General features: G+C 42.4%; 1 protein-coding gene across 1 annotated transcript in view; it reads left to right on the top strand.

Moving 5' to 3' along the window:
* The window catches only part of ITPR3 (inositol 1,4,5-trisphosphate receptor type 3), a 580,258-nt gene that overhangs the window by 331,239 nt on the left and 221,869 nt on the right, over window positions 1–27,150 (top strand). The window contains exons 27-30 of the mRNA XM_073575604.1: window positions 4,846–4,920; window positions 5,008–5,133; window positions 10,589–10,711; window positions 13,434–13,634. Coding sequence (XP_073431705.1) covers window positions 4,846–4,920; window positions 5,008–5,133; window positions 10,589–10,711; window positions 13,434–13,634 — 525 coding nt within the window. The remainder of the gene's footprint in view (window positions 1–4,845; window positions 4,921–5,007; window positions 5,134–10,588; window positions 10,712–13,433; window positions 13,635–27,150) is intronic.

Genomic DNA, 27,150 nt, shown 5'->3' with positions numbered 1-27,150 from the left:
ATTCTCATTCCTCACTCTCCACAGGTCCACCATCCCAAGCTCTTTAATATATTTCCCAAATGATGTCAATTTCCTGATACTTTTACCTGTTCCATGTTTGTCTGTCCGACCCTTCACCTATAACATTATTGAAATCACCAATAATCAATAATGGTAGTCCTGTATCTCGCTTAAATAATTCTAGTACCTCATGTATCTTTTTCCCGGACTACAGAGGAGGTATGTACATAGCCATTATACATAGTGATTGCCCATAAATTTTACAAATTACAAAAATATTCTGTCCTTCATTATCGACATGACTCTCAATTTTTCGAAGGGTGTAGACGCTCCTATCAATAAAGAAACCCCCCGAGCATATGAAGAATACATGGAATGATACGCCCTCTCAAACCACCTCCTCTTCAACATCTCCACCTTCTTCCCAAGTAGATGTGTCTCCTGGAGGCAAAGCACATCCGGTCCCCTCTTCCTAATATATTCCATAATTGCCATTCTCCGTGTTCCCTCTGACAATCCTCTTACATTCCAGCTAAGGATTTTAATTCTATCTTCAATCATACGATCCTATGTGTGCAAATTCCCGACCCCTTAAAGCACTGTTGTGAGTTCATTTTCCCCTTCACCATTGAGGTCTGATGAACTCCCTCTTCTGGTGAAGGAAGGTAGTGAGGCTGATTACCAAGCACCTGGGCAGGATGATGATGACTGGGTGACGGGAATTGCTGATTGGATATAAGGCAGCCGACGCCCTTGTGCCTTGCTGGTGATTCTCTGAGGGATTCTAGGAGACCAGTCTTATTCCTGCTTATTTTCTGCTCTGCTTTTGCATTTGTGTTTTGGTTTTGTTTTGCCTTGTTTTTCTGGATTTCTGCCATTCCCTGCTGGGGTGAGCTGAATTCCTTTTTGCTCTGTCTTCAGAAAATACCTGAGCACTGATATAGTCTTTTTGAAGCCTAGCGTCTTCAGGGCTTTTTTCCCGATCAGTCTGTTGGCTCATGTTTTGATAGGGTTTTTGCGGATTGCAGACAGCAGCTTTTCTATCCTGTCCTATCTAGTCAGCTTGGGCCCCATCATTTGCTCAGCCCATCTTTCTATCTGTGTTAGTGTTTTTTCATCTTGCTTCACCGTCATTATATGTTGGGGGCTGCCTATTGCTTTGGGGTCTGCTCTGGGGCAGTTTAGATTTCCCTTTCTGTCTTTAGGCTATTTGTTCTCTGGCTGTGATCGAGGTGTCTAGGGCACCATAGGAACCCCCACGGCTACTGCTAGTTGTTGTTGATAGGTTAAGGGGTCTGCAATCCGATAGCTGCCAACTTCTCTGGTTTTCTGGACTTGGCTAGTATTTCTGTTTTTGCCTCCTACGGTGACTCATTCAAAACAAATCCATGCAAAGAGAAGAGGTCGCACTCATCGAGATGAAAGTTTCACTGATTTATTGACATATCATGAACATGTCAAGTCGGGGGAGTGACATAAGGAGTGCAAGAAAGGCTGACAACGGCCGTTTCACGCTACTCGAGTGCTACTCGAGTAGGGAAGCACTCGAGTAGTGCGAAACGGCCGTTGTCAGCCTTTCTTGCACTCCTTATGTCACTCCCCTGACTTGACATGTTCATGATATGTCAATAAATCAGTGAAACTTTCATCTCAATGAGTGCGACCTCTTCTCTTTGCATGGATTCCCAGGATTGACTGTTTCCAGGTCTGGCACCCGAGATTCCCGAGCTTCTGTATGCCGCACATCATTTGAAGTCACACGGTAACAGCGGTGCTGTCCGCTTTTTATCTTGAGTTTTGTAATTCATAACAAAGCACTATGGTGTTCCTTGCATTTTATGAAACCCATCCCTAAACAATTAACCCCATCCCTCCCCTCCCTCCCCAATATTTGATAACACAAACAAACCATAACAATTCTCTCCTTGTATTTCTCCTCTCTTACCAGAGAGTGGGTGATCCTACGTTTAGCTACCCTATTAACGTTACCTCTAAACCGCTATCTATCTATAGCACTTCCACGTTTCCTCCGCATATACATATCATCATTATTATTACAACCAGAAGACTCCATATAGTATCACTGTTTTTGCTTTCTCCTTCTCAAGAAACAACTTGGCATTCTTCTCTGCTCACTTCCCGCTGTCCTTGTCTGCCTTGAGCCTTTTGTTATTTAAGTCCAGCCTCTTAGTGGCCTCTTTTGGTGTTTGGAAAAAATGAACTGTTTCCAGGGCTAAAACCTTGAGCTTTGCTGGGTAAAAGGTAGAATAAGTCAAATCCAAGTTTCTCAATCTTTTCTTTACCGTTCCATATTGCATTCTCTGCTTCTTCACCTCGGCCGAGTAGTCAGGATAAATGGAAATTTTTTTGGCCATTAATGTACATATCATTAGTTGTTCTTGCTTTTCTCAATATAATGTCTCTGTCTCTGTAGTTAAGGATCCTAGCAAGGATAGTATGGGGGGGATCCTGGCGGGAGGGATCTCATGGGACCACGGTGTGCTCTCTCCACCGCAAACAGCTTAGACAAGTTGTCAGTACCAATCTTATTACGGAGCCAGTCCTCAATAAACGTTGTAGGATCAGTCCTTTCTGCCTTTTCAGGGATACCCACTAATCTCACATTGTTCCACTTGGAGCCGTTTTCGAAATCATCATTTTTGTCAGCCAAAGTAGCACATCTTTGCAAGCACTGAGTTTGAGGCTTCTGCATCTTAGGAAGCTGGTCCTCTAGCACACTCACTCTTTCCTCCACTGCCCCCCACCTTGGAATCAACTTTATTCATGGCTGCCTTTCATACTGGTCATTTCCTTTTTAACTCCATCAACCCTCTGTGTAAGGGTTGTTAATGCAGTCTTACAAATTCTGACCAGGTCATATATGCCTTTCAATGTGGGCTCCCCTACTACAGTTTCTTCCATTGCTTCCTGCTCCACTCTCTCCTTTTCCCGCCATTCTTCTTCCATTAACTCTTCATGTACCGTATCATCCTCCGAATCTTCTCCTTTTTTCTTTCTCCCCGGTCTCCTCTCCCCCTTCAGCCATCTCCTTTGCTGCTTCCCCCATCCTTCACAAACTTCTCCAACTTAGCAGCGATTTCAAGCTTCCTTGCATTGGAAGCATTTGCAGCGCCAGCCTTCTCTGCAGCCTCCCCACTCTCGGCACCATCATCAGCCAGGCTCCCCGGATCCTGCTGCCGTCTCATCACCATTTCCACCGCTCTCTGCAGCACCGCATGTTGGGGTCCGCCTCTTCTATCATCTACTATCTGCACAGGTCGTTACCGGCTCTCTGGAGGGATTTTAATCTGGATAACTGGAGAATTTCAGTGGAGGAGCTCTGAAAGCCGCCTGCTCACATCGACTGCTAGGCCACGCCCCATAAAAGTCATATATTACAGTTTTCTCTTTCACTCCATGATAATTCTCAGTTGATTAAAAAAAGCCATATTGGCTTTTTAAATCATCGTGATGTATTCTTTACAGTATTGTCACGGTCCATTTTTGGAGCTGTGGCAGAATGTGGATTCTTATAGAAACCTTTTTCCTTTTTCCCCCGGTGGCCGCTGGGGTTTACTACAACTGTAGTTGTTTTGGTGCTGGTTTTGCCCCCGGTGGCCGCTGGGGTTACTACACGTTTGAATTAACCAACAGGTGATGACTACTCCCCCCTCCTTCCTATAAAAGGTGCAGTAAATCACTGTTGGTAATATTGTTCATTTGTTATCCAACCGTGGTGAAGACTGGACTTACCTGGTGGAGAGGGGGTTCAGCTTATCTGGAGCAGTAAAGTTGCTGCTGGATGCTGATCGGATCCTTACTCTGTTTCTTGGAGCATTTGCAGCAGAGCAAAGCTAAGTTTTGGGTTTTAGTTGCTTTAACCCTGTGGTGTCTGTTTTATTTTCCTTTGTGAGTTATTGGGTGCAGTTCACTTTATTCCCTGTCTCACCTCCTGGGGATGGGGTTGGTGGTTTAGCTCAGGGCTAAACAGGAGATAAGGACAGGTCGGGGACTTGGGCCTCACTACCTTCAAGTGTACCCCCAAGTTAAGGAGAGTCAGGGCACCCCCTTAGCCTGAGGGGCAGGTTCCATGTCTCCTGCTTTGTCCCAACTGCCCCGTGACAAGTATACCACAATGTCTTCACAACAAGAAACTGGTTTAATTATACAGCTCTGGCAAAAATAAAGAGACCACTTTCAAATGTTCAGTTTGTCTGATTTTTCTCTTTATAGGTATATTTTTGATTAAAATGTAAATTGTTCTTTAATCTACAAACTTCTGACAACATGTCTTTGAATTTCCAAGCAATAAATTTTGGGGTTTTTTTTTCTGACAAGGAGAAATGGCCAAAATTAAAAAACTGCTTTCAAATCTCAAATAATGCAAATAAAACAAGTTCATAATCATTTATAAACAACAATACTAATGTTTTAATTCGAGAAGAGTTCAGAAATCAATATTTTGTGAAATAACCATATTTTTTAATCACAGCTTTCATGTGTCTTGGCATACTTTCCACCAGTCTTTCACACTGCTTCTGGCGCAAACATTTCGAGCAATCCTTCTTTGTTTGATGGCTTGTGACTATCCATCATCCTCTTGATGACATTCCAGAGGTTTTCAATGGGGTTCAGGTCTGAAGAATGGGCTGCTCATGAAAGGGATTTGATGTGGTGGTCTCTTAATTTTTGCCAGAGCTGTATGAGTCATATTATATGCAATAGCAAGAAAGTATTTCTAAGCGACAGAAAATATAAAATATACACAATGAAAAAGTAGCATTTATCTGTTGTCTGATAGCTAAAATTATACATAAAAACCATCATATTTTATCTTCTTAACAGCATACAGAGAATCAGGAGGGATCTGGAAAACCAGCTGTGGAGAAGAGTAGCGAAAACTATCAACTTGTGAAAGGGGTAAAGGGATCATTTAACTTCCTAACACAGAAAATAGAAATGCCACACCCTGATTATGATTTAAAATATATCTTTGCCTTGGTTTAGATTTTAGAGAGACTGAATAAAATGTGTGGCGTTGGTGAACAAGTTCGCAAAAAACAACAGCGACTGCTCAAAAATATGGATGCTCATAAAGTTATGCTTGATCTTCTTCAAATCCCATATGAAAAGGTATATTGATATATTTCACTGTACAAAATAAAAATAACTAGAATGCTGTTTATATAACTGCATAAGTACATATATGCAAAAGGGATTACTGGCACCAGCACCGATCACAAGAATCTTGTCTCAGTCTCCGATTTCAGTAGAACGACAATTGAAAAGTTCCTGGGACTGCTGAATATCTTGGGCTTGATACACATGCTCTCCCTTTGCTCTATTTAAAGGCAGGGGGGGGTTAAGGATTTTTTTTGTGATACCCCCTTTGACGCTGCCCTTAGAATTTACTTGAAATCGAAAACTTATTCCGTATTTGATATAGGGCTTATGCACATTTAGTTTTTTTTTATACCACAGCTAGCCTTTGTTCACTTTTATACACACAGAAATGAAGACACAGAAGTTAACAAAGTCTTACATTCACATTGATGCCTTTTTTTCTTAAATTGCACTTTTCCTATTTTGCTGCTATGATCCCCAGGAGAATGTAGCGGCTGTGTTCAGATCACTTGCAATGCTACTACAGGGGTAAATGAAGCATTACACTGTGCTTGTTGGAATGAATGGATTGTCAGTGATATCAGTGCCGCTGCTCTAGACGCTAACATATACTTAAACTAGATGTATATGACCTGATGTTCTTCACTGAAATGATGATCAGGCTACGGAATGGTAATCAAGTAGCTTCTCTAATTCAAAGCAATCAATATTACATGAAGCCATTTTCGCAGATTGAAAGTTGTTTGCTCCTCTGGGGTCTCAGCTTGTCCTTGCTTCTTATCTGCGGTAGTGGAGCTTTTTATATTCTGGCCAGTATGAGGTTATGCAATATGATGTGCACTTATGGCCGGTCAGCATTCCACAGGACAACGTTTTCCTTTCTACCAGGAGGACATGCTAACATTCTCTGCCTCTTAAGGATACATTCTATTTTGGCCTTCAGAATCTGGCTATTGTTTGTGTGTGTTCTAAAAGCCATAACTTTTTTTCCTTCCACATTAATGTACAAGGGTTGGTGTGTTTTTTTTGCAGAAGACATTTCTTAATAACACCATTTGGAGTAAATATAAGGCATTGTATTAAATGTATTAACTTTTTGGTAGTGTATATTACTGGACAACCCCTTCTTACCATGCTAAAATCCGCCAGATAAAGTTAAGAAATCACATACTCCCCTCCCAGACCGGCAAAGTTCCTGTGATGTTGGCGCTGCGTCTCCCAGCGGTCACATGCCTTTGTTATGTCATATCATGGTTGACGTCTTTCGGTACTCCATCACATCGGTCCATCACGCTGGCAGAATACTGTTGGCTTTGTTTGGGCAGGGGATCTGAAACTGTATCAGAGAAACAAGCTGATGAAATGATGACAGAGTGGAGGAATTGTGCTATTTGCCTTTCAGCCATGCTAGTAAGCCTCCAAAAATACCCTTTCAGTAACCGTAACCACTTAGACTAATGACATGCCCATTTTGTCACATCTCTTCTTCCCTTCACATATAAAGTAATTGTGTATTGGCGGGGGTGCCTGGCATAATTATTTGCAAGGAACTTTCAGTCAGTAATGTTTAAGGTAAAATAAATTCTCCTAGCACTTTTATTTCCTGGCTCAGCAATATACTACAGAAATTGTTCTGCCCATAGGAATTATGCCTTGGTGTTCTGATACATACCAACTTTGAAGTCAGAGCACTAGTGTGGCACTTTTCCCTGAAAATGAAGAAAGACCTTCCTTTCCCGTATTGACAACACCCTGCTTGATTGTCTATAGAAACTAATTTGTTGTCATATGAAAAAATGACTTTCTTTAATAAATCCCTTTTGGCGCTGTTTCTATAGATTACCATCACATAATAAATGAGGCTTTGCCCCTACAAATGAGCATTGATTTCCTGCGAATGACTTATCTCCATCTAACAGAGGAGCGATACTCCCTGCGGGAAAGTGATCATAGCCCTGTTATATAGCAATTTGTGGCAAATGTCAGTGCTGACCATTTTTCATTAGTCAGGCGAGAAAATACTTTATATTTTAAGGTTAGAAAATGTGATAGACCTATCTTGTGTAGTGCATGTGAGGCAATTTAATGCCCGCCGAATCTGGCTGATACTATAGACATATTCGGAGCTTCTAATTGTTTTTCATGTTTCTATCTGAAGTGGGAACTTGATAGTATAATCTGATGCTGAAATAAAAATATGTTTGTAAGTCTCTACAGCCTACTAAGTAACACCTGCATGCATATCCAATTTTACTTCTATGCACAATACTATCTAACACTCTAAGATGAAATAAATGTACATCGAGGATTGAAAATAATGTGACTGTCATGTTGTATTGTATTGCTTCCAGCACATAGCTGTAACATTCCAGAAGCACCTGTAAAATGGAAAATTATAGCGGTAGCTAAGAGTTAGCTCTGCTTTCTTAGCTTCCTCGGGCGCTGCTTTTCTAAATGAGCCACAAATTATAAATGGGACATTTTTCTTCCAAATTATCCTCACTTCACACAAAATTGCCGTTGAAAAAAAATGTTTGACAGGTCCCAGGCAATAAATTGATTTCTTATCTAGGAAAAGATTTATAACTATGGCTTGAAAAAGGAAGGAATAAAGTAGAAAAGAAGACTCTTGAATGCAGCATGTGTACACTAAATGTGATCTGCAGGATTGTTGGCTTGGATGTTTATTCTCTGTTATGAAGAAGGTTATGTATGCTTCAAAATAATACTTTTTATGAAGAATATATAGAGCTTGCATATCTGTATTGAAGCATAAAGATAGAGAACGGCTTAGAAACAACTGCTGCTGCCACTGTTTTATGCTCCTGTGTTGGAACGCTTGCATTCTTCATACGAGCACAATTGACAATGCAGTATTATAGCTAATGTAAAACGAGCAAGCATATCGTTCGAGGGATAATACTACCTTCACTTACCTAGTCATTCTTATGTTTGTGTCACAAAAATGAGAGTACCTCATATATAATATTTCCAAAATTATGCAAGATACATTTGTGTGTATAAATATATATACAGTGGGTTCGGCAAGTATTCAGACCCCTTTCAATTTTTCACTCTTTGTTTCATTGCAGCCATTTGGCAAATGCAAAAAAGTTCTTTTTTTTCTCATTAATGTACACTCTGCACACCATCTTGAGTGAAAAAAATACAGAAATGTAGAAATTTTTGCAAATTTATTAAAAAAGAAAAACTGAAATATCACATGGTCATAAGTATTCAGACCCTTTGCTCAGTACTGAGTAGAAGTTCTGGGCAGGTGATGAGCAGTGCCTGGTTTTCTCCACACATAACTCTTGGAATTATCACAAAAATGTCTATCTTCATCTCATCAGAATAGAGAATCTTATTTCTTATAGTCTGGGAGTCCTTCAGCAGTAATTCTTCTAAATACACTGGCACGCAGTTTTTGCAGTAACTCAGTTGAGATGTTGTGCCAAACATCTTGGACAACTAACTACAGATCTTCTGTGGATGTAGGTTTTCACAAGTTCTTCTTTCTTTTTGTGAGGGTCATATAATCATTTTCATGTTCTTCCTTACATTGAACATAGTTATTAATAATTTTGGTTGTATGCTTGGTTCGTTGTCTGGCTGTAGAATACATTTGGAGCCAGACACCTCCCTGATGGCATTACATGATGGTTTAGTATCTGCTTGTATTTCTCAGCATTGAGATCACCGAGAAATGGCAATGTTGAGGACAGTAGAAGCATTGGTCGGCAAAGTAAACTTCTAAAGACATACTGATAGGGAATTTAGATTGTGAGCCCCATCGTGGACAGTGATGATAATATGTGCAAATTGTAAAGCGCTGCGGAATATGTTAGCGCTATATAAAAATAAAGATTATTATTATTATTAATAAAGTCAATGCAAGAAAGCGGACGGCACCGCTGTTACCGTGCTAAGGTCCGTGGCTGGCAGCAGGCGGAGAGCTCACATCCAGGACTCCCGGGTGCTTGACCTCGTAGCAAGACGAATGTAGTTTCCAAGAGAAAAAGGTCGCACTCTGCGGGATAATGATGAATGTTTATTGACACTAAATTACATGTCACGTCGGAGATGTGAAGGAGAGTGTGTCAAATGGCTGACTACGGCCGTTTCACGCTACTCGAGCGCTTCCGCAGAGTGCGACCTTTTTCTCTTGGAAACTACATTATTATTAATAAACTTACAGTACAGCAGATGAAAGACACATCATTCTTTCTTGCCTTTGAAATTGGAATATGGACATAGTTGCCAGCAAGTCAGAGCTGGCAGCAACTAGTGGGACCCAACTACACCCATCTACTGTTCACAGAAGTGTGGTGAGACTTTTGTCTTAATGGAAGAATTGTGGCCTAAAATACATACCTTTCACATGGAAACAAGGCCAAGTGACTCAACTATGTGAGAAAAGATAAGAAGATGAGAGCAGGTTTTCTGAACCCATGAGTCAAAATTTGGAATATTTATATGTAATAGAAGGTACTAAGGTGCTTTCAGCGCTTGCTGAAAGTATGGAGAGCAGTGCAATGAATGTCTGTAGGTAACAGTGAAGCATGGTGGAGGTTCCTTGCAGAATTGGGGGCTGCATTTCAGCAAATGGAGTTGGGATTTGGTCAGGATTAATGGTGTTTTCAGTGAGAAATATAGACAGATACATACCCATGATGCAATATCATTAGGGAGACATCTGATTGGCTCTAAATTTATTCTGCAGCGGGACAATGGCTCCAAATATACAGCCAACGTCTTTAAGAGCTATCTTCAATTTTTTTTTTTTTAAATAATTCTTACTTTGCAGATTTTTTCCACACCTTCCAAAATTTTTGCACAGTACTGTATATACTGTATAAATGTAAAGTCATGGCCAAAAGTTTCAAAACTTACACAAATTTAGTTTTTTTACAAAGTTTCCTGCTTTATGTGCTTTTAGGTCTTTTAGTCAGATGTTTTTGTGGTTACTGAAGTACAAATATACACGTTTCATACATTTTAAAACTTTCAAATACAGTAAGGATATGTCCACGCGATCAGTAAAAACTGTTGGTTGGACGCTGCATACTTCTGCAGCGGCCAGATGTAACAGCATATTGGATGGGATTTCAAGAACTCACCGGCTCACCATGGCATCCTGAGATCACTCATGTGTGAGGTTGCTTTTCATCCAAGGCAGTGGACTCACAATTTTGACAAATAGGTCAAGGACAGCTTCGATCCAGGAGCAATGTGAGGAAGATCAATGCTCATTTCAGCAAGGTGGAGCACTATGTCACAAGGCAAAAGGGATAACTATGTGGCTCAATGAGTAAAACATTGAAACATTGAAAACTGTAAATGAAAAAAATCACAGAAGCAGAAATCTTTCCTGTGTATTTTTCACCTCATGTTTGTAGCTTAAATGAACACATTCACGAACTGTAAGATCAATATCACTAATGAGTTTGTGTTGTTTGCACAGGGAGACACTAAAATGAAGGAGATTTTGAAGTACACACACCAGTTTCTGCAGAAATTTTGCGCTGGGAACCCGGAAAACCAGGCTCTTTTACACAAGCACTTGTCTCTGTTTCTAACTCCCGGTGTAAGTTACAGGATTTGAGGAATATATACATTCTATGTGAACCTTCAGCTAAGATATCTTTGCTTTTAAGTCCCATTTATTGGTAGAATGAAGACCATAGTGCAATGATAAAAGGACTGTGCTTCTTTGAATTAAAATTTCTGTATACACAATTCTACTAGTTTCACGTAATTATTCCCAAAATCAGATGTTGTATAATATATATTGCTACCCACACACATTAGCATATCTGTAGAACTAGTAATGTGTGGAGGCACAGGTAACAGCCCCAAACACAGATAGCTGTCAATTGAATGATCAGTCAGCTGAGAGCTATCTCGCCCGACTCCTTACATGCACAGGACCTTTTGGCTCAGCCAATCGCATCTTTGTTCTCTATGGGAGATCCACAATCAGATTATTTCATTTAACGAACAAAAAGATAAGAAATTTTGGCGCCTCAATCATTTTCACCCCCAACATCACCTGTCAAAGGAGAATGGGGAAGCCACATGCACATTAGATTGTCTGTGGGTTCAGATGATTTTACTTTAATGTGTGTGGTTCCCTTAAAGGTGCACATTCTAAATGAACTTAGTATTCAATCATAGTACTTTACTATTGGACTTTTACACGTGCAGGACACTATTGACTTTTTTAGCTCAACTATATTCTACACAACTAAAATTATTATCAAACATTGGTTATATGGTGGCACTGTGGAAGACGTTTGCCCACACAACAATAGAAAGTGACAATTGCTGTTATACACGTCATTACTTGTGTAGTCTACTTTTTCCCCTCCCCTCCATTTTTGGCATTTTCCAGTTTCCTGTGTGGTTTGGGGTGTTTTAATCCATTAAAGGGAACCTGTCACTAGTTTTGGCCGATATAAGTTACAGCCATCACCTTTCAGGGCTGATATACAGCATTCTATAATGTTGTATATCTGCCCCCAACCCGACCTGGAAGAGAAGAAAAATAACTTTTATTATACTCACTTGCGGGGCTGTCGCTCATCTAGGTCCGGCGCCTCCCATCTTCTTACGATCGCCGTCTTCCTGCTTGCTTCGTGTCGATGACGCGTCCCTGCATCATCCACACAATCTGCTCGGCATCGCGCTCCTGCTCAGGCGTACTTATCTGCCCTGTTGTGGACAGAGCAATGCAGTGCGCAGGTTCAGGGCTCTTTGACCTTTGCCGGCCAAAACTAATGACAGGTTCCATTTAATTCACCCTTGTATTTACATGTGTATAACAACAATTGTCACTTTTTATTGTTCTGTGGGCACCCGTCTTCTACAATGCCACCATATAACCAATGCTTTTTAATAAAGGTTTTTTACTTTTGAGATCCTTGTTCTGACTCTCTTTATGACCACAGGTTTGGTGTTTTTGTTTGGGTACATATTTCTTCTGAATGGTCTACCATTCACTCTCCAGTAGATTTATGTCAATATATTTATTTGCATTACACCTTTCATATACATATTTGTTTCATAGTTGGCATATATTACCTGTCCAGTCCAGAACTTGTTTCACAACTAAATTTAGCAGATAGCCAAATGCCATTTGTTCCCATGCTTCTGTGGGAAACAGCACTAGAGTTGATTATATAGATTGATGTGAGGTTTTGCTATCATTTATAATTTATTCACTAAATTGTAAGGAATAGCTGATGTTTTTTGTATGTCTAAATAATGAAAGTGAAGAATCCTAATAAATGTGTGGTTTAGTTATATGGCTTTAACCATAGTATTAGCTGACAGTGATATACTTCTGACCCTAAAATCAGGTTCTAGCAGCATTCCCAGTTCCATAAGTGCGCACAGTAGTATCTACGGCTAGCAAGACTTGGACAGCCACATGCAGTGCCCAGCTGCTTGAGGGACTAATAATATACAATAAGCATTTACGATGAATATTGACACAACTGAGACAGGATTTACTGCATGAAGAAGTAAAATGATTTTTTGCCACCACCAATGACAACAAATAAGTACCATATTAAACATTTTTTCTACATACAACTTATATATGATTCTTAAAAAAAAAAAAAAAAAAAGACTGTCCTGTAGGAAGACTGGGCTAAAAGAAAGTATAAGTGATATAGGCTGCAGGGTTGCAAAGCATCCAGAAATTCTTGAGCAGTCATCGCTTTGTTTCAGAAAATGTGATGCGTCCTTGATTTTTCTTAAGCTAGAGGAGATGGTAAAGTTTATTGTGACTGTAATTCTCATCAACTTCCAGTTCAAACCAAATACTACTAATGTGCTTATGATAGTATACTAAAATGTAGACATATTTTACTTATTAGGCTATGTGCACACGTTGCGGATTCTGCTGCGTTTCCGCAGCGTTTTTGGCCCTGCGGAAACGCAGCAGTTCCGCAGACATGGTACAGTACCATGTTAGCCTATGGCATTTCAAATCGGCTGTGCTCACGCTGCGGTTTTTTCCGCGGTTTTGCTGCGGTTTACAAACCACAGCATGTCAATTGTTTGTGCGAATTCCGCAGCGGTTTCACACCTTTAACATAGTAGAGGTGTGAAACCGCAGGGCAAAACCACAGGTCACTTTACCTGCGGTTTTACCTGCGGATCCGCGCGGAAAAACCCGCAGGTGAATCCGCAGCGTGTGCACATAGCCTAAAGGTTAGAATTCATTATGGCTTTCTAAAGTGTCAATAAAAATGTTGTATGTCCAAGATTTTTGCATAATTTGTACTTGATTTGGTTCGCAGCTCTTAGAGGCAGAGACTATGCAACACATTTTCCTGAATAATTACCACTTGTGCACAGAGATCCATGAGACTGTTTTACAACACTTCATTCATTGTTTAGCCACGCATGGCAGACATGTGCAGTACTTGGACTTCCTCCACACCATCATCAAAGCTGAAGGCAAATATATCAAGAAATGCCAGGACATGATCATGACAGAGGTAAAGATTGGCCAGTGGTCTACATGTAAGGACTGTGTTGAAACAAAACTAAAGTTAATCAGGCTAATATGTATTGGTTGGCCTTGTAGCAAATTCCCAAAAGCTTTTGTTGACTGAACTGTATTGTTGCAAGCTAAAAATGTAGGCTGTGGACTGAATTTATAAGGTGTGCATACAGTGAGGAATATAAGTATTTGATACACTGCCAGATTTGCAAGTTTTCCCACCTACAAAGAATGGAGAGGTCTGTAATTTTTATCGTAGTACACTTCAACTGTGAGAGACAGAATCTTAAAAAAAAAAATCCAGAAAATCACACTGTATGATTTTTTTTTTCTTATTCTAAGTTTTATTGTTTTATAATACACAACAAAAACAAACATATCAACAGGTTCAAACTAACACACCATATGGAATAGTAACTACTGAAAAAAAGGAATGTGTAGTAACATGAAAACAAACAACTCTATACGATATCAACAGTAGTTTGCAAACGACAATTGACAACCTGTTAAACTAAATATCAAATGGAGAAGAGAAAAGAGAAGAAATGTTTATAAGGACCATGAGGACAAATCACTAAGGCAAACGGGGTATGAACTATGATACCGGCATATTAAATGTCGTAAAAGGATAAGATGGCAATTATCTTAGCATATTTTGGTACAGCAATGAGGATAAGAAGGATTCCCAATAAAACCATTTTGTAGCCACTTTGTTAACTGCCTCTTCAGTATGGGCTATCAGTAATTCCATCCGGTGAAGACTAGCCACCTCCCCAAACCATTCCTCTAGCGAAGGTGGGTCTAAGGACGTCCAGTGTCGTGGAATTACCACTTTAGCAGCCTGAAGAAGGTGCCTCAATAACGATTTCTTAAAAGCATTCTTAGGCTGGTTTCACATTAGCGTATTTGCGCGCATCGCATCGTGCGCTATCGGGCGCATGCGCCATGCTCCCCTATGTTTAACATGGCGGGCGCGTGGTCTAGCGCTTGCACGCGTTCATCAGCGTTTTCGTGCGCATGCGCTTTTTCTAGGTGTGCGCCCATACGCGCTAGACGCTACATGTTGCATTTTTTGTTCCGCCCAACCTCGTCAAAAGAGTGCATGTGATCTTGTGCGCACGGAATGCGCCAAAAAACACATTACAGTCTATGGGGTCGCTGGCGTGTGCTTGGTCATGCGCACTCCAGCGCTTTTGAGCGCATGCACTTTTTGAGTAAACTATGTCTACACACTGGTTTAAACCACCTCCTACACAAAGCAACATTGTTTGCGGGGTTATGTACATAAGAAGGTGTTTGCACTGGCAGAACAATACTCTACAGACAGCCTGCAAGAGATCAGACAGCCTGCAACAGACCAGAGGCATTATTTGGATCAAAGTTGCAGAAGCAAGAATGTGAGTATTCTAAAATCTAATGTCTGCCTGTCCTTTCAAATGTATTATGTACTAATGCCTTTTATTTTTTTTATTGCAGCATGTCTTCTGGGGATAAATATTGGCCGTGTCGTGGTGAACTGGCCCAAGCAAAGTGTGATGTGAGTATCTTCCTGCTCTACATTTTGGGTAAGTGTAGCTGCTGCACCTACACATGTGTAATATTAATTTTTGTTCTTTTTCAGATATCATTGGACACGGTTTCAGAGGTCGAACTGCAGGAGCAGCCAAGCCAAGTGCCGGCGGGGAGACGGCATGTAAGTATAGACTGACTTTGAATGAATTTTTTTTTTCCCCTGCCTGTTTTTCATCTTCAATCTTTCTTCTTTTCTGAATATTTTTCTATCTTTTTCATTCACAAATATTTCCAAGATTATAATGTATTTTTTTTTCTAGGTTCCACAACAGGATGAAGAAATCTTTCTGGACAACGAGGCCCTGATCAACCTGGTCCAGGAGCCGTGACCAGCAGCACGCGAACACCACGGTGACCCGGCAGCACTGGAATGAGGTGGCCGCAGCGTTGATGGATGGCTGGGACACTGTGTGTCAAAGGGTCCGCAAGGATTTTCGGAAGTATTTCAATGCTCTGTGATGCCGCATTGACTCTTGGGCGTGATGACACAGGTGTGTGTCATGTTAGATATTTTCTAGCATGGTACACAATTGTGTTATCATGACCAACAGTGAGTGCATTGACTATTGTATTGCTGTGTGGTGCCGCATTGACTATTGGGCGTGATGACACAGGTGTGTGTCATGCTAGATATTTTCTAGCATGGTACACAATTGTGTTATCATGGCCAACAGTGAGTGCATTGACCTATTTAGTATTGCTGTGTGGTGCCACATTGACTCTTGGGCGTGATGACACAGGTGTGTGTCATGCTAGATATTTTCTAGCATGGTACACAATTGTTTTATCATGGCCAACAGTGAGTGCATTGACCTATTGTATTGCTGTGTGGTGCCGCATTGACTCTTGGGCGTGATGACACAGGTGTGTGTGATGATAGAGATTTTGCCATCAGTGCATTGTCTAATTTTTTTTCTTTGTTTTTCCCACAGTGAAGGACCGCTTCAACAGGAATCTTCATGATGAGGGCCAGGTTCGCAGTGGTTCAGCGGCAAGGACCAGAAGAAAATACCGCTATTATCGGGAGTTGGTGTTCCTAAGACCGGTACTTGCCACCAGAGCTTAAGTATTTTTTTGTATTGTATTTTTTACTCTGTGCTTTTCTATTCCACCGCAGTTGGCGCTTGTAAATGCATGATAGTAATGTTTTTCTTTTCTTTTCACAGCACCTGGAGCAGCACCCTGCAACCTGTCCCTGGAGCGGTCCTTCATTGAACGACCTCGGACCCGTCCCAGCCATCCGACAGCCAAGAAGCGGCTTGCAGGTCGGCAACACAGACAACTGGAAACCAGGAAGCTGGTATGTCAGGTCTTCCCCTGTCCCAGCGACAGAGGGTCTTGGACAGGAATGTCATGCCCGAGTTCATGCACTTGAGCACGGCCTTTCAGAAACAGCCTCAAGGCGCTGTCCGACAGAGTGGAAAGCAGTTTTGCCTTCATGGAACGCGGTTTTAACCACATGGACCACCACTTCCACTCTGTCGACAGTCGCCTTGACTGTATGGAGGCCGACCTCAACAGACCAGCGCATCATTTTTTCAGCAAAATTGAACGGGCCATGGCGGAACACCTTAGTCCTGATCAACAGCTGAATGTGATGCAGGCCTGCAACACTGCTTACTTGTCAGTACGTGCAGCAGTCAGTGGTGTTATTTCCAACTGTGCCACCACTGACTCACTTCACCACACTACCGACTTCTGCTGCATACCACTGCACGGCCACCTGCATTCCAAGCCAAGCTGGACACCACTATACCATCCCAAGTCCGAGTGCTGCTGGACCCTCCCCTGCAATCACCATGGTAAGCGCTGCTCCTGTCTGGAACACCACCACCAACGCTCCACCTGCTTGGACCACCGCCAACAATCCTCCTGCTAGGAGCACCGCCACCACTCCTAGGAGCACCACCATCGCCACCACTCCACCTGCTTGGAGTATTGCCACCGCTACCGATCCACCTAATTGGACCACCGCCAACTCTCCTGCTAGGAGCACCGCCACCATTCCTCCTTCTAGGAGCACCGCCACCATTCCTCCTTCTAGGAGCACCGCCAGCGCTCCTCCTGGTAGGAGCATCACCCCCGCCACCACCGAGCATCATCAGCAGAGGGGTGATCCCCATTCCCTTTTTGTGCAAAGCCACCCAAGTCCAACCGGTCACCAAGGTCAAAGCGGTCACACAGTGCCAAAAGATCCAGGCAGGAGACTCCAGGACACAGAAAGAAAAAAAAAAAAAACTTTGTCCCTCCCCCTCTCCTCCTACTGTATCTCAACCTGCCTCCAGTTCCATCCAGGAGCTGAGCTCCCTTCCCCCACTACTTTTGTCCCCTCTTCCCCTAGAACCCCTTCCTCGCCTTCTAGCCGTTCCTTGTCTCTCCACACCCCCAAAGTGCCACCATCTTCCCCCAAACGTTGTTAATAAATGTAAATTTCTGGTTTCTCATAATACTGTTTGGTTATTGTGTCTTTTGCCGCCTACACACACTGCGCCGTACACTTTGCATTTTTGCCACCACATAGCTCCGTTACTGACACGTTTCTTGTGGCATTCCTGGATATATGTGTAGTCAAAAACACAAATATATGACTTGTATTTTCCACCACCATTAGTGTCTTCAGTCTGCTAATATTGCACAGATTAAATAGAGGGTGGTGTTGATTGCAAGGCATATCTATTGTTACCTTGCAAGGTATCATAAAAAGTTACTTGAGGATGGTGTGTTTTTACCATCATCATTTAACTATTTGTGACACAAGGCCAGGGGATTCTAGATATACCTTGTAATTAACCACATCCTCTATTCAGTATGCGGTGTATAAACTGAGGAGATGATGGGGAAAATACACATCATATGCACAATACCCTGGCCTTGTATCCTAACTATTTATCACACCTGGGCAGGTGAATACACATGAGTTAACCTGCAGCGTCGCTTCAGTCTGCATTATCTATTTCATGCCACAGTGGTGATCCTACAAATAATATTTATAGTCACATGGTCAGATGTCATAAAGAGTGACAAATGCTAGTGCATCCCCAAATCACTCTTTGTAACATCAGTTCAGGTGACACAAATATTAGTTGTATTATCTCCACCGTCGCTGTAAATTGAACACAAACTGGAGAGCTGATGAAGGTCATACAACTTGTGTGATGATAAAGGTCATACAACTTGTATGTATAGTCACCTGGTCAGAAGTACTAGTAAATTCAAGGTGCACAAAACACAACATCCTGAATTCACTAGGACACCTGGGCAGTTGATTATTGTTTCGGAGTGTAAAAACACAGAGTGCACTCGGTACAGGTATCAAAACAGGTTTTTTTATTAAAATACACACAAGAAAACATTTTTACACCATTTGATCTTGCCATTCCACCCGTCCTACATCTGGATAAAGTCGGCCGCAAATTAGTCCCTCATTTGGCCAACTTCAACGGATGACCTGAGAGGGTGCTGTGTTGTGAGTTCATTTTCCCCTTCATTACTGAGGCCCGAGGAACTCCCTCTTCTGGTAAAGAAAGGTAGTGAGCCTGATTATCAAACACCTGAGGCTGATGATGATGACTGGCTGAGTGGAGTTACTGACTGGATATAAGGCTGCCGACGCCCTTCTGCCCTGCGGGTGATTTCTCTGTGGGATCCTTGGAGACCAGTCTGAATTCCTGCTCCTCTAAAGCTAAGTTTGCTGCTCGGCCTTTTGCTTTGGTGCTTTGACTTTGTTTTGCTTTGTTTTTCTGGATTTCTGCCATTCCCTGCTGGGGTGTGCTGAATTCCTTTAGCTCTGTCTTCTGAAAATACCTGAGTGCTGATTTAGTTTTTGAAGCCTAGCTGCTTCAGGGCCTTTTTCATATCATCTTGTTGGCTTATGTCTTTGATAGGGTTTTGGCAGATTGCAGACAGCAGCCTTCCTGTCCTTTCCTATCTAGGTAGTTTTGGGCCCCGTCTTTGCTCAGTCTTATCTTTCTGTCTGTGTTAGTGTTTTCATCTTTCTTCACCGTCATTATATGTTGGGGGCTGCCTATTGCTTTGGGGTCTGCTCTGGGGCAGTTTAGATTTCCCCTTTCTTTCTTTAGGCTTATTTAATTCTCCGGCTGTGATCGAGGGGTCTAGGGCATCGTAGGAACCCCCCACGGCTACTGCTAGTTGTGTTGATAGGTTCAGGGGTCTGCAATCTGATAGTTGCCAACTTCTCTGGTTTTCTGGATTTAGCTTGTATTTCTGCTTTTGCCTCCTACGGTGACTCATTCATAACAGAATCACCCGCCATACCGCAGATCCTAGGGTACTCAATAGCAGGAAAGAATTGTAAAAAAAAAAAAAAAAAAAAAAAAAAAAGTGTGTATATTTTTTCCTCTATGTCTCTGAGGCCGTAGGGGGAATTTTTTTTTTTTTCTCTCAATGGAGATAAAGCAATTGTCTGATCTTGTGGAGCAGCTCGCTGCGGAAGTGCGGGGAATTTCCACCTACCTTGCTCATTCACATGCTGCTGAACCAAAGATTACTACACCTGATGTATTTTTTGGGGATCGGTCTAAATTTTTGAATTTCAAAAATAATTGTAAATTATTTTTTGCCTTGAAGCCTGACTCGTCAGGGAGCTCCGCGCAGCAGGTTAAAATCGTCATCTCTTTGCTGCGTGGCGATCCCCAGGATTGGGCGTTTTCTTTGAAACCAGATGATCCTATTCTGACTAATGTGAACGCATTTTTTCAGGCCTTGGGGTTGTTGTATGACGAACCTAATGCCATTGATCAGGCTGAAAAGACCCTGCTGGCATTGAACCAGGGTCGTGATTCTGCAGAATTGTACTGTCAAAAATTCCGAAAGTGGGCAGTACTTACTACCTGGAATGATAATGCCTTGGCTGCTCTCTTTCGGAAGGGGTTGTCAGAAGCCGTAAAAGATACTATGGTGGGATTTCCTGTTCCCTCTGGTCTTGACGATTCTATGTCATTAGCCATTCAGGTTGATCGGCGTTTGCGCGAACGCAAAGCTGCACGAGAGGTGTTGCCACCTGTTGAACAAATGTCTGAACCTATGCAATGTGATAGTTTTTTCCAGAGAGCAGCGTCAGGAGTTCAGAAGGCGTAATAAGTTGTGTTTTTTCTGTGGAGATGCCTCGCATATTATTTCTGTCTGTCCTAAACGAGAGTAACGCTTTGCACACACGTTTTCTGTTGGGGGTGTTCAACCTAAATTTCTTCTGGCTATTACTCTGATCTGCTCCCTGTCCACATTTTCCGCCAAGGCTTTTGTGGATTCGGGAGCAGCCCTAAACCTAATGGACTTGGATTTTGCTAAACGTTGTGGATTTCCGATGACACCTCTGCAGACGCCTATCCCTTTGAGGGGGATTGATGCTACTCCTTTGGCTAAAAGTAAACCTCAGTTTTGGACCCAGGTGGTAATGCGGGTCGCCCCAGACCATCAAGAAAATTGCAGATTTTTGGTGTTGCATAATCTGCATGATACTATTGTTCTGGGGTTTCCCTGGTTACAAATTCATAATCCAGTTTTGGATTGGAAATCTGTGTCTGTGGTGAGTTGGGGTTGTCGGTGTGCCTTTAGTGAGGCTCCGGTGTTTTCCACCTCTCCTCAGTCGCATGATGTTCCTGATTATTTGGCGGACTTTTATGATGTATTTAGTGAGAATGAGTCTGCGTCTCTGCCTCCTCATAGGAGTTATGACTGTGCAATTGAACTGAGCCCGGGGTGTAAATTTCCCAAGGGTCGGCTCTTCAATTTATCTGTACTCGAGCATGAGGCTATGCGATCCTATATTAAGGAGGCGTTGGAGAAGGGTCATATTAGACCATCCTCGTCACCCTTAGGTGTCGGGTTTTTTTTTGTAGCCAAAAAGGATGGATCATTAAGACCTTGTATTGATTATCGTGCCCTCAACAAAATTACTGTTAAATATCAGTATCCGTTACCCCTGATTTCTGATCTATTCTCCAGAGTTAAAGGTGCTTGCTGGTTTACCAAGCTTGACCTCAGGGGGGCGTATAATCTTATTCGCATTAAGCATGGGGATGAATGGAAGACGGCGTTTAATACTTCAGAGGGACATTTTGAGTACCTGGTGATGCCTTTTGGGCTCACTAATGCCCCTTCTGTCTTCCAGTGCTTCATGAACGATATTTTCCGAGACTTTGTCGATAAATTTTTGATTATCTATCTGGATGATATTTTGATCTTCTCCAAGGATTGGGATTCTCATGTGGAACATATTCGGACTGTGTTCCGGATCTTGAGGGAGAATTCCCTGTATGTCAAAGGATCTAAATGCCTTTTTGGAGTACATAGGATTTCTTTTTTGGGATTTATTTTGTCCCCGTCAACTATTGAAATGGACCCGGCCAAGGTACAGGCCATTTACGATTGGGTTCAGCCCACTTCTTTGAAGGCCCTGCAGAAGTTTTTGGGTTTTGCTAATTTTTATCGGAAATTTATAGCAAAATTTTCTAGTATTGCCAAGCCATTGACTGATTTGACTAAGAAAGGTGCTGATGTGTTAAATTGGTCTCCGGAGGCTGTTTCTTCCTTTCAGGAGCTGAAGCGAAGATTCACCTCCGCCCCGGTTTTGCGGCAACCTGATGTCTCACTTCCATTCCAGGTAGAGGTGGATGCTTCTGAGATTGGTGCAGGAGCTGTTTTGTCCCAAAAGGATCCTGTAACATCTAAAATGAATCCCTGTGCTTTCTTTTCCCGAAAGTTCTCTCCATCTGAACGTAACTATGATGTGGGGAATAGGGAACTGTTGGCCATGAAATGGGCATTTGAGGAGTGGAGAAATTGGTTGGAGGGAGCTAAGCATCAAGTCGTGGTCCTCACTGACCACAAGAATTTGATTTACCTAGAGTCGGCTAAGCGCTTGAACCCTAGACAGGCTAGGTGGGCCTTGTTTTTTACACGTTTTGATTTTGTGGTTTCTTTTCTTCCTGGAACGAAGAATGTCAAGGCAGACGCCCTCTCTAGGAGCTTCTTTGCTGAGTCTCCTGTGGTGACCAAGCCTGCTACCATCTTAGGCGAAGGGGTAGTTCTTTCTGCCATCTCGCCCGATTTGAGACGTACTCTGGAAGAGTTCCAGGAGGACAAACCTGAGCGTTGTCCCAGTGGAAAGTTGTATGTTCCTGACCAGTGGAAGAAGAGAGTGATGTCTGAAGTTCATTGCTCTGCTTTGGCTGGTCATCCAGGTATTTTTGGTACTAGAGATCTGGTGAGTCGGTTTTTTTGGTGGCCCTCCTTGTCTCGTGATGTCAGGAATTTTGTGCAGTCCTGTGGGACGTGCTCCCGGTCTAAATCGTGTTCTCGCTCTAGTGGGTTGTTGATGCCTTTGCCTGTCCCCAAGAGGCCATGGACCCATATTTCAATGGATTTCATCTCTGATATGCCTGTCTCTCAAAGGATGACTGTTATTAGGGTGATTTGAGATAGGTTCTCTAAGATGGTTCATCTTGTACCACTCCCTAAGTTGCCGTCTTCCTCTGCGTTGGTGCCCCTGTTTTTACAACAGGTGGTTCGTTTGCACGGGATTCCTGAGAACATTGTATCTGACAGAGGAGTCCAGTTTGTGTCTAGATTTTGGAGAACTTTCTGTTTCAGGCTGGGAATTCAGTTGTCCTTCTCCTCTGCTTTTCACCCTCAGACCAATGGGCAGACAGAGAGAACAAACCAGACCTTGGAGTCATATTTGAGATGTTTTATTTCTGCTGATCAGGATGATTGGGTTTCATTTTTGCCCTTGGCCGAATTTGCTTTAAATAATAGAGCTAGTTCTGCCACTTTGATGTCACCTTTTTTTTGTAACTTTGGGTTTCATCCTCGATTTTCTTCAGGGCAGGTGGAGCCCTCTGCCTGCCCAGGTGTTGACACTGTGGTGGAGAGAATGCACCAGATCTGGGACCAAGTGGTGGATAAGTTATCTCTCTCCCAGGTAAAGGCCCAGCGGTTTTCCAACCGACATAGGACCATTGGTCCCCAGTTTAAGGTTGGTGATATGGTGTGGTTATCATCAAAAAATATTGCTATGAAGGTGGCTTCTCCTAAGTTTAAGCCTAGATTTATTGGACCTTACAAGATTGTGGAGATTATTAATCCGGTCTCTTTTCGTTTGGCTCTTCCTGTCACATTTAAAATCCATAATGTGTTCCATAAATCTTTGTTGAAGAGGTTTGTTGAACCTGTTGTTCCGGGGGTGGCACCTCCAGACCCTGTATTGGTTGAAGGTAACATGGAATATGAGGTAGAGAAAGTACTGGATTCCCGTCTGGCTAGACGGAGACTCCAGTATTTGGTTAAGTGGAAGGGTTATGGTCAGAAGGATAATTCCTGGGTCCCTGCCTCTGATATTCATGCCAAAAGATTGGTGCGTGCCTTTCATCGGGCTCACCGATGGCGTAGTTGAGGGTTCGGTGACCCCTCCTCATGGGGGAGGTACTGTTGTGAGTTCATTTTCCCCTTCATTACTGAGGCCCGAGGAACTCCCTCTTCTGGTAAAGAAAGGTAGTGAGCCTGATTATCAAACACCTGAGGCTGATGATGATGACTGGCTGAGTGGAGTTACTGACTGGATATAAGGCTGCCGACGCCCTTCTGCCCTGCGGGTGATTTCTCTGTGGGATCCTTGGAGAAAAGGATTTTTTTGAAATCCAGCATCCTTTCAAACCTATTTATGTCTGTGATACCTGTATGTATTTGTGGTATTTCCTGATGAAGGGGGCATGAGACCCCTGAAACGCGTAGAATAAAACCACTGCAATCATACAGCACTCTCCTGGAATTTGTCTAAAGCGGCAGCGCGGAATATAGCTACAAACTCCCTTTGGATTCATGATTTCTTTGGTCGCTGAAGACCTGTGGATCTGCAGCAGCCGCTACCTACACGCTCTTATCTCATCCTAACCAGGTGAGCATATTTCATGATATACTGTCTCTTGTAACGTGGATAAGACCCTATTGCGCTTTTTTGTCTCCCCCTTTTTTTTGATAGGGTTTTGGCAGATTATATGTTGGGGGCTGCCTATTGCTTTGGGGTCTGCTCTGGGGTAGTTTAGATTTCCCCTTTCTTTCTTTAGGCTTATTTAATTCTCCGGCTGTGATCGAGTGGTCTAGGGCATCGTAGGAACCCCCCACGGCTACTGCTAGTTGTGTTGATAGGTTCAGGGGTCTGCAATCTGATAGTTGCCAACTTCTCTGGTTTTCTGGATTTAGCTTGTATTTCTGCTTTTGCCTCCTACGGTGACTCATTCATAACAGTGCTGAGTGAATTCAGGCAATGGGTTTGGAGCTGGTTCATTTAGTTCAATGTTCGGGTGCTCTTTAGCCATCACAAAATTATGAAGAACCACACACGCCTTCACCACTTCATCTACTGTTTCCAGGTTCAGATTAATGGCTGTGGCGAGAATGCACCATCTGGATTCAAGAATATCAAAGGCACACTCTACAGTTCTTCGGGCCCTGGTCAGTCTGTAATTAAAGATTTTTTTGGTGTCGTCCAAGTCCCGGCTGGAGTATGGTTTCAGCTATTTCAATCCACTTTTCCACAGTGGGGAGGGGCATAAATTCTGGACAGAGAACGTCCCACAAAGCCCGGCAGGTGTCCGCAACTATTTCCGACAAGGTGGAGATTCCAATCCGGTACTGCAAGTGGATTGAAAAGAGGGTCTCTCCAGTAACCAGGAATCTGTGAAAACGTGAAAGAACAAAAATTAATATTTATGTATATGGTTTTTTAAAACAATAAAATAAAAAAAGAAAAATTAGTACATGGCATAACAATAATTGTGCGGGCTTTTGTTTACTACATGGCAGAACAATAATTCTGAAGGCTTTGGAATAGTACATGGCAGAACAAAGAAAATTATGCAGGCATTAGTTTGTAAATATTACATACCGTAATGTGACCAGGAGCCGTTCCTCAGGAGGAATCGCACGACGGAGCTGTGTGTCCTGATAAGGGTACCATCATTTCTGTCCAGGCCTATTTCATGAGTTTTATTTTTTTTAAAATTCTGTGGAAGCATGGTTGAAAAGCAATGTCTGACTTTCATTTGTTAATTTTCATAGATTTTTGATATATTATTACTTTTGTCAGATTCAAGTTATTTCTGTCACCATTGTGGTTTTTTCTGTCATTAAAATAGGGGTACCAACAATTTTGACCACGTGTGTATATGTTGGTCTCACATGACCACATGACCTCATCCCATGCCTCCTCTGGATCATCCAGATGGTCATTAGCGAACTTCAAACAGGCCGGAATATGTTCTGGCATGATCAAAGAGACCTTGCATGCCATGCAGGATTTTAATCCATGATGATGTAGTGTGTTACTATCAGTAATGTTTGAGAGTGTGGTCCCAGCTCTCTTTAGGTCATTGACCAGGTCCTCTGGTGTAGTTCTGGGCTGACTCCTGATTTTTCTAAGAATTATCCTTACCCCACGAGGCGAGATCTTGCATGGAGCCCCAGACAAAGGAAGATTGACAATCATCTTGGCTTTCTTCTATTTTCTAATAATTGTGCCAACAGTTGTCTTTTCACCAAGCTGCTTGCCTATTGTCCTGACGTCCATGCCATCCTTGTGCAGGTCTGCAATATTGTTGCTGGTGTCCTTAGACTGCTCTTGTTCTTGGCCATGGTGGAGAGGATAGAGTGTGATTGAATATGTGGACAGGTCTATGCGAGCCAGAATTGTTGCTGGTTGGTAGGTGATTAAGTACTTGTTTCATGCAATATAATCAATACATACCTCTCCATTCTTTGTAGGTGGGAAAACATGCAAAACTGCAGTACATCAAATACTTATTTTCTCCACTGTATGTGTTATGTTCTAAATATTTAAATGTGTTATGCTAAATATTTTTTGTTATAGATGTATGGGAGTTATACCTTTTATGGATAGCCATAAAATATTTTCTGATACATTGTAACTTTCAACTTTTCATGTTTAGGCAGTTTCTATTTATCAGCATTCTGACAACACCATAGGTGCTTGAACTTTCTTATAATTTATACTCACTTTTACTCAGTATGCATCAATTCTGCCATTATTTAATAGCTTGCCTAATAATGTTTCTCTGTATTGCTGGTTGGCGTTTTCTTTAAAAGGGGTTATCTCACAAACAAAGTAAATCTTATTCAATAAATCCTGGAACATTAAGTTTCACAATTGGATTTGTTTAAAAAAATGTTCCTGTGCTGAGATAATCTTTTAAATATGCCCCTGCTGTGTACTATTTTATTTGCGGTGTCCAACTCTGTAGAGCTGCTGCATCTCACGGTCGCACATACACAGCTGTTGAGCAGGGTAAGAAGCTTCAGTGAATATACTGACAACATTGCAGGGACTTTCAGATGCTCATTTTTGTGAGGGAACACATTTTCTTGCCTGTTTGTTTTATCCCAGGAACAAGTGTCTTTGTTGTGTGACAAACCCTATGAGCTCATCATAAATCAAGTCAAGTGACTTCCGAGGGGGTGAGGGTGGGAGAGGGGTCACTGAACTGTTATGTACCTGACTTGATTTATAATGAGCTCTCAGGGCTAGTGTCATGGCAGAAGCACTCTCTCCAGTGATAAAACACCAGTGTCACGTGGACCCGTTCTGTGTGACGCGACCAGCAGGCCGGTAACTGAGACAACAAGACGCGGCACGTGATACAGTCTTGTGTGACACGGCCCGCAGGCCGGTAACTGAAAACAACAAGACTAGGGGGAGGGAACACAGTTACAACGGTGGGCTCTGCGATACGGAAAGAGGACATGGAGACCTCCTGCACTCCCCTGAGTCAGTGTCCCTAACGCTCCCAACGTTCCCTATGAGGGTTCCGCACTGGGCGCCTCTCAGGATACCTGTCGCCCTAGCACACCCTACACCTATCCCTTGCTAGGGAGCTGGGTGGCACAAGCACTGGCCCCACCGCTGT

Source organism: Dendrobates tinctorius, unplaced genomic scaffold, assembly GCF_039654945.1.
Source record: "Dendrobates tinctorius isolate UK_male_01 unplaced genomic scaffold, ASM3965494v1 ptg000045l, whole genome shotgun sequence".
In the NCBI taxonomy this organism is placed as follows: Eukaryota; Metazoa; Chordata; class Amphibia; order Anura; family Dendrobatidae; genus Dendrobates; species Dendrobates tinctorius.
This window is presented reverse-complemented; position numbering and strand designations above follow the sequence as displayed.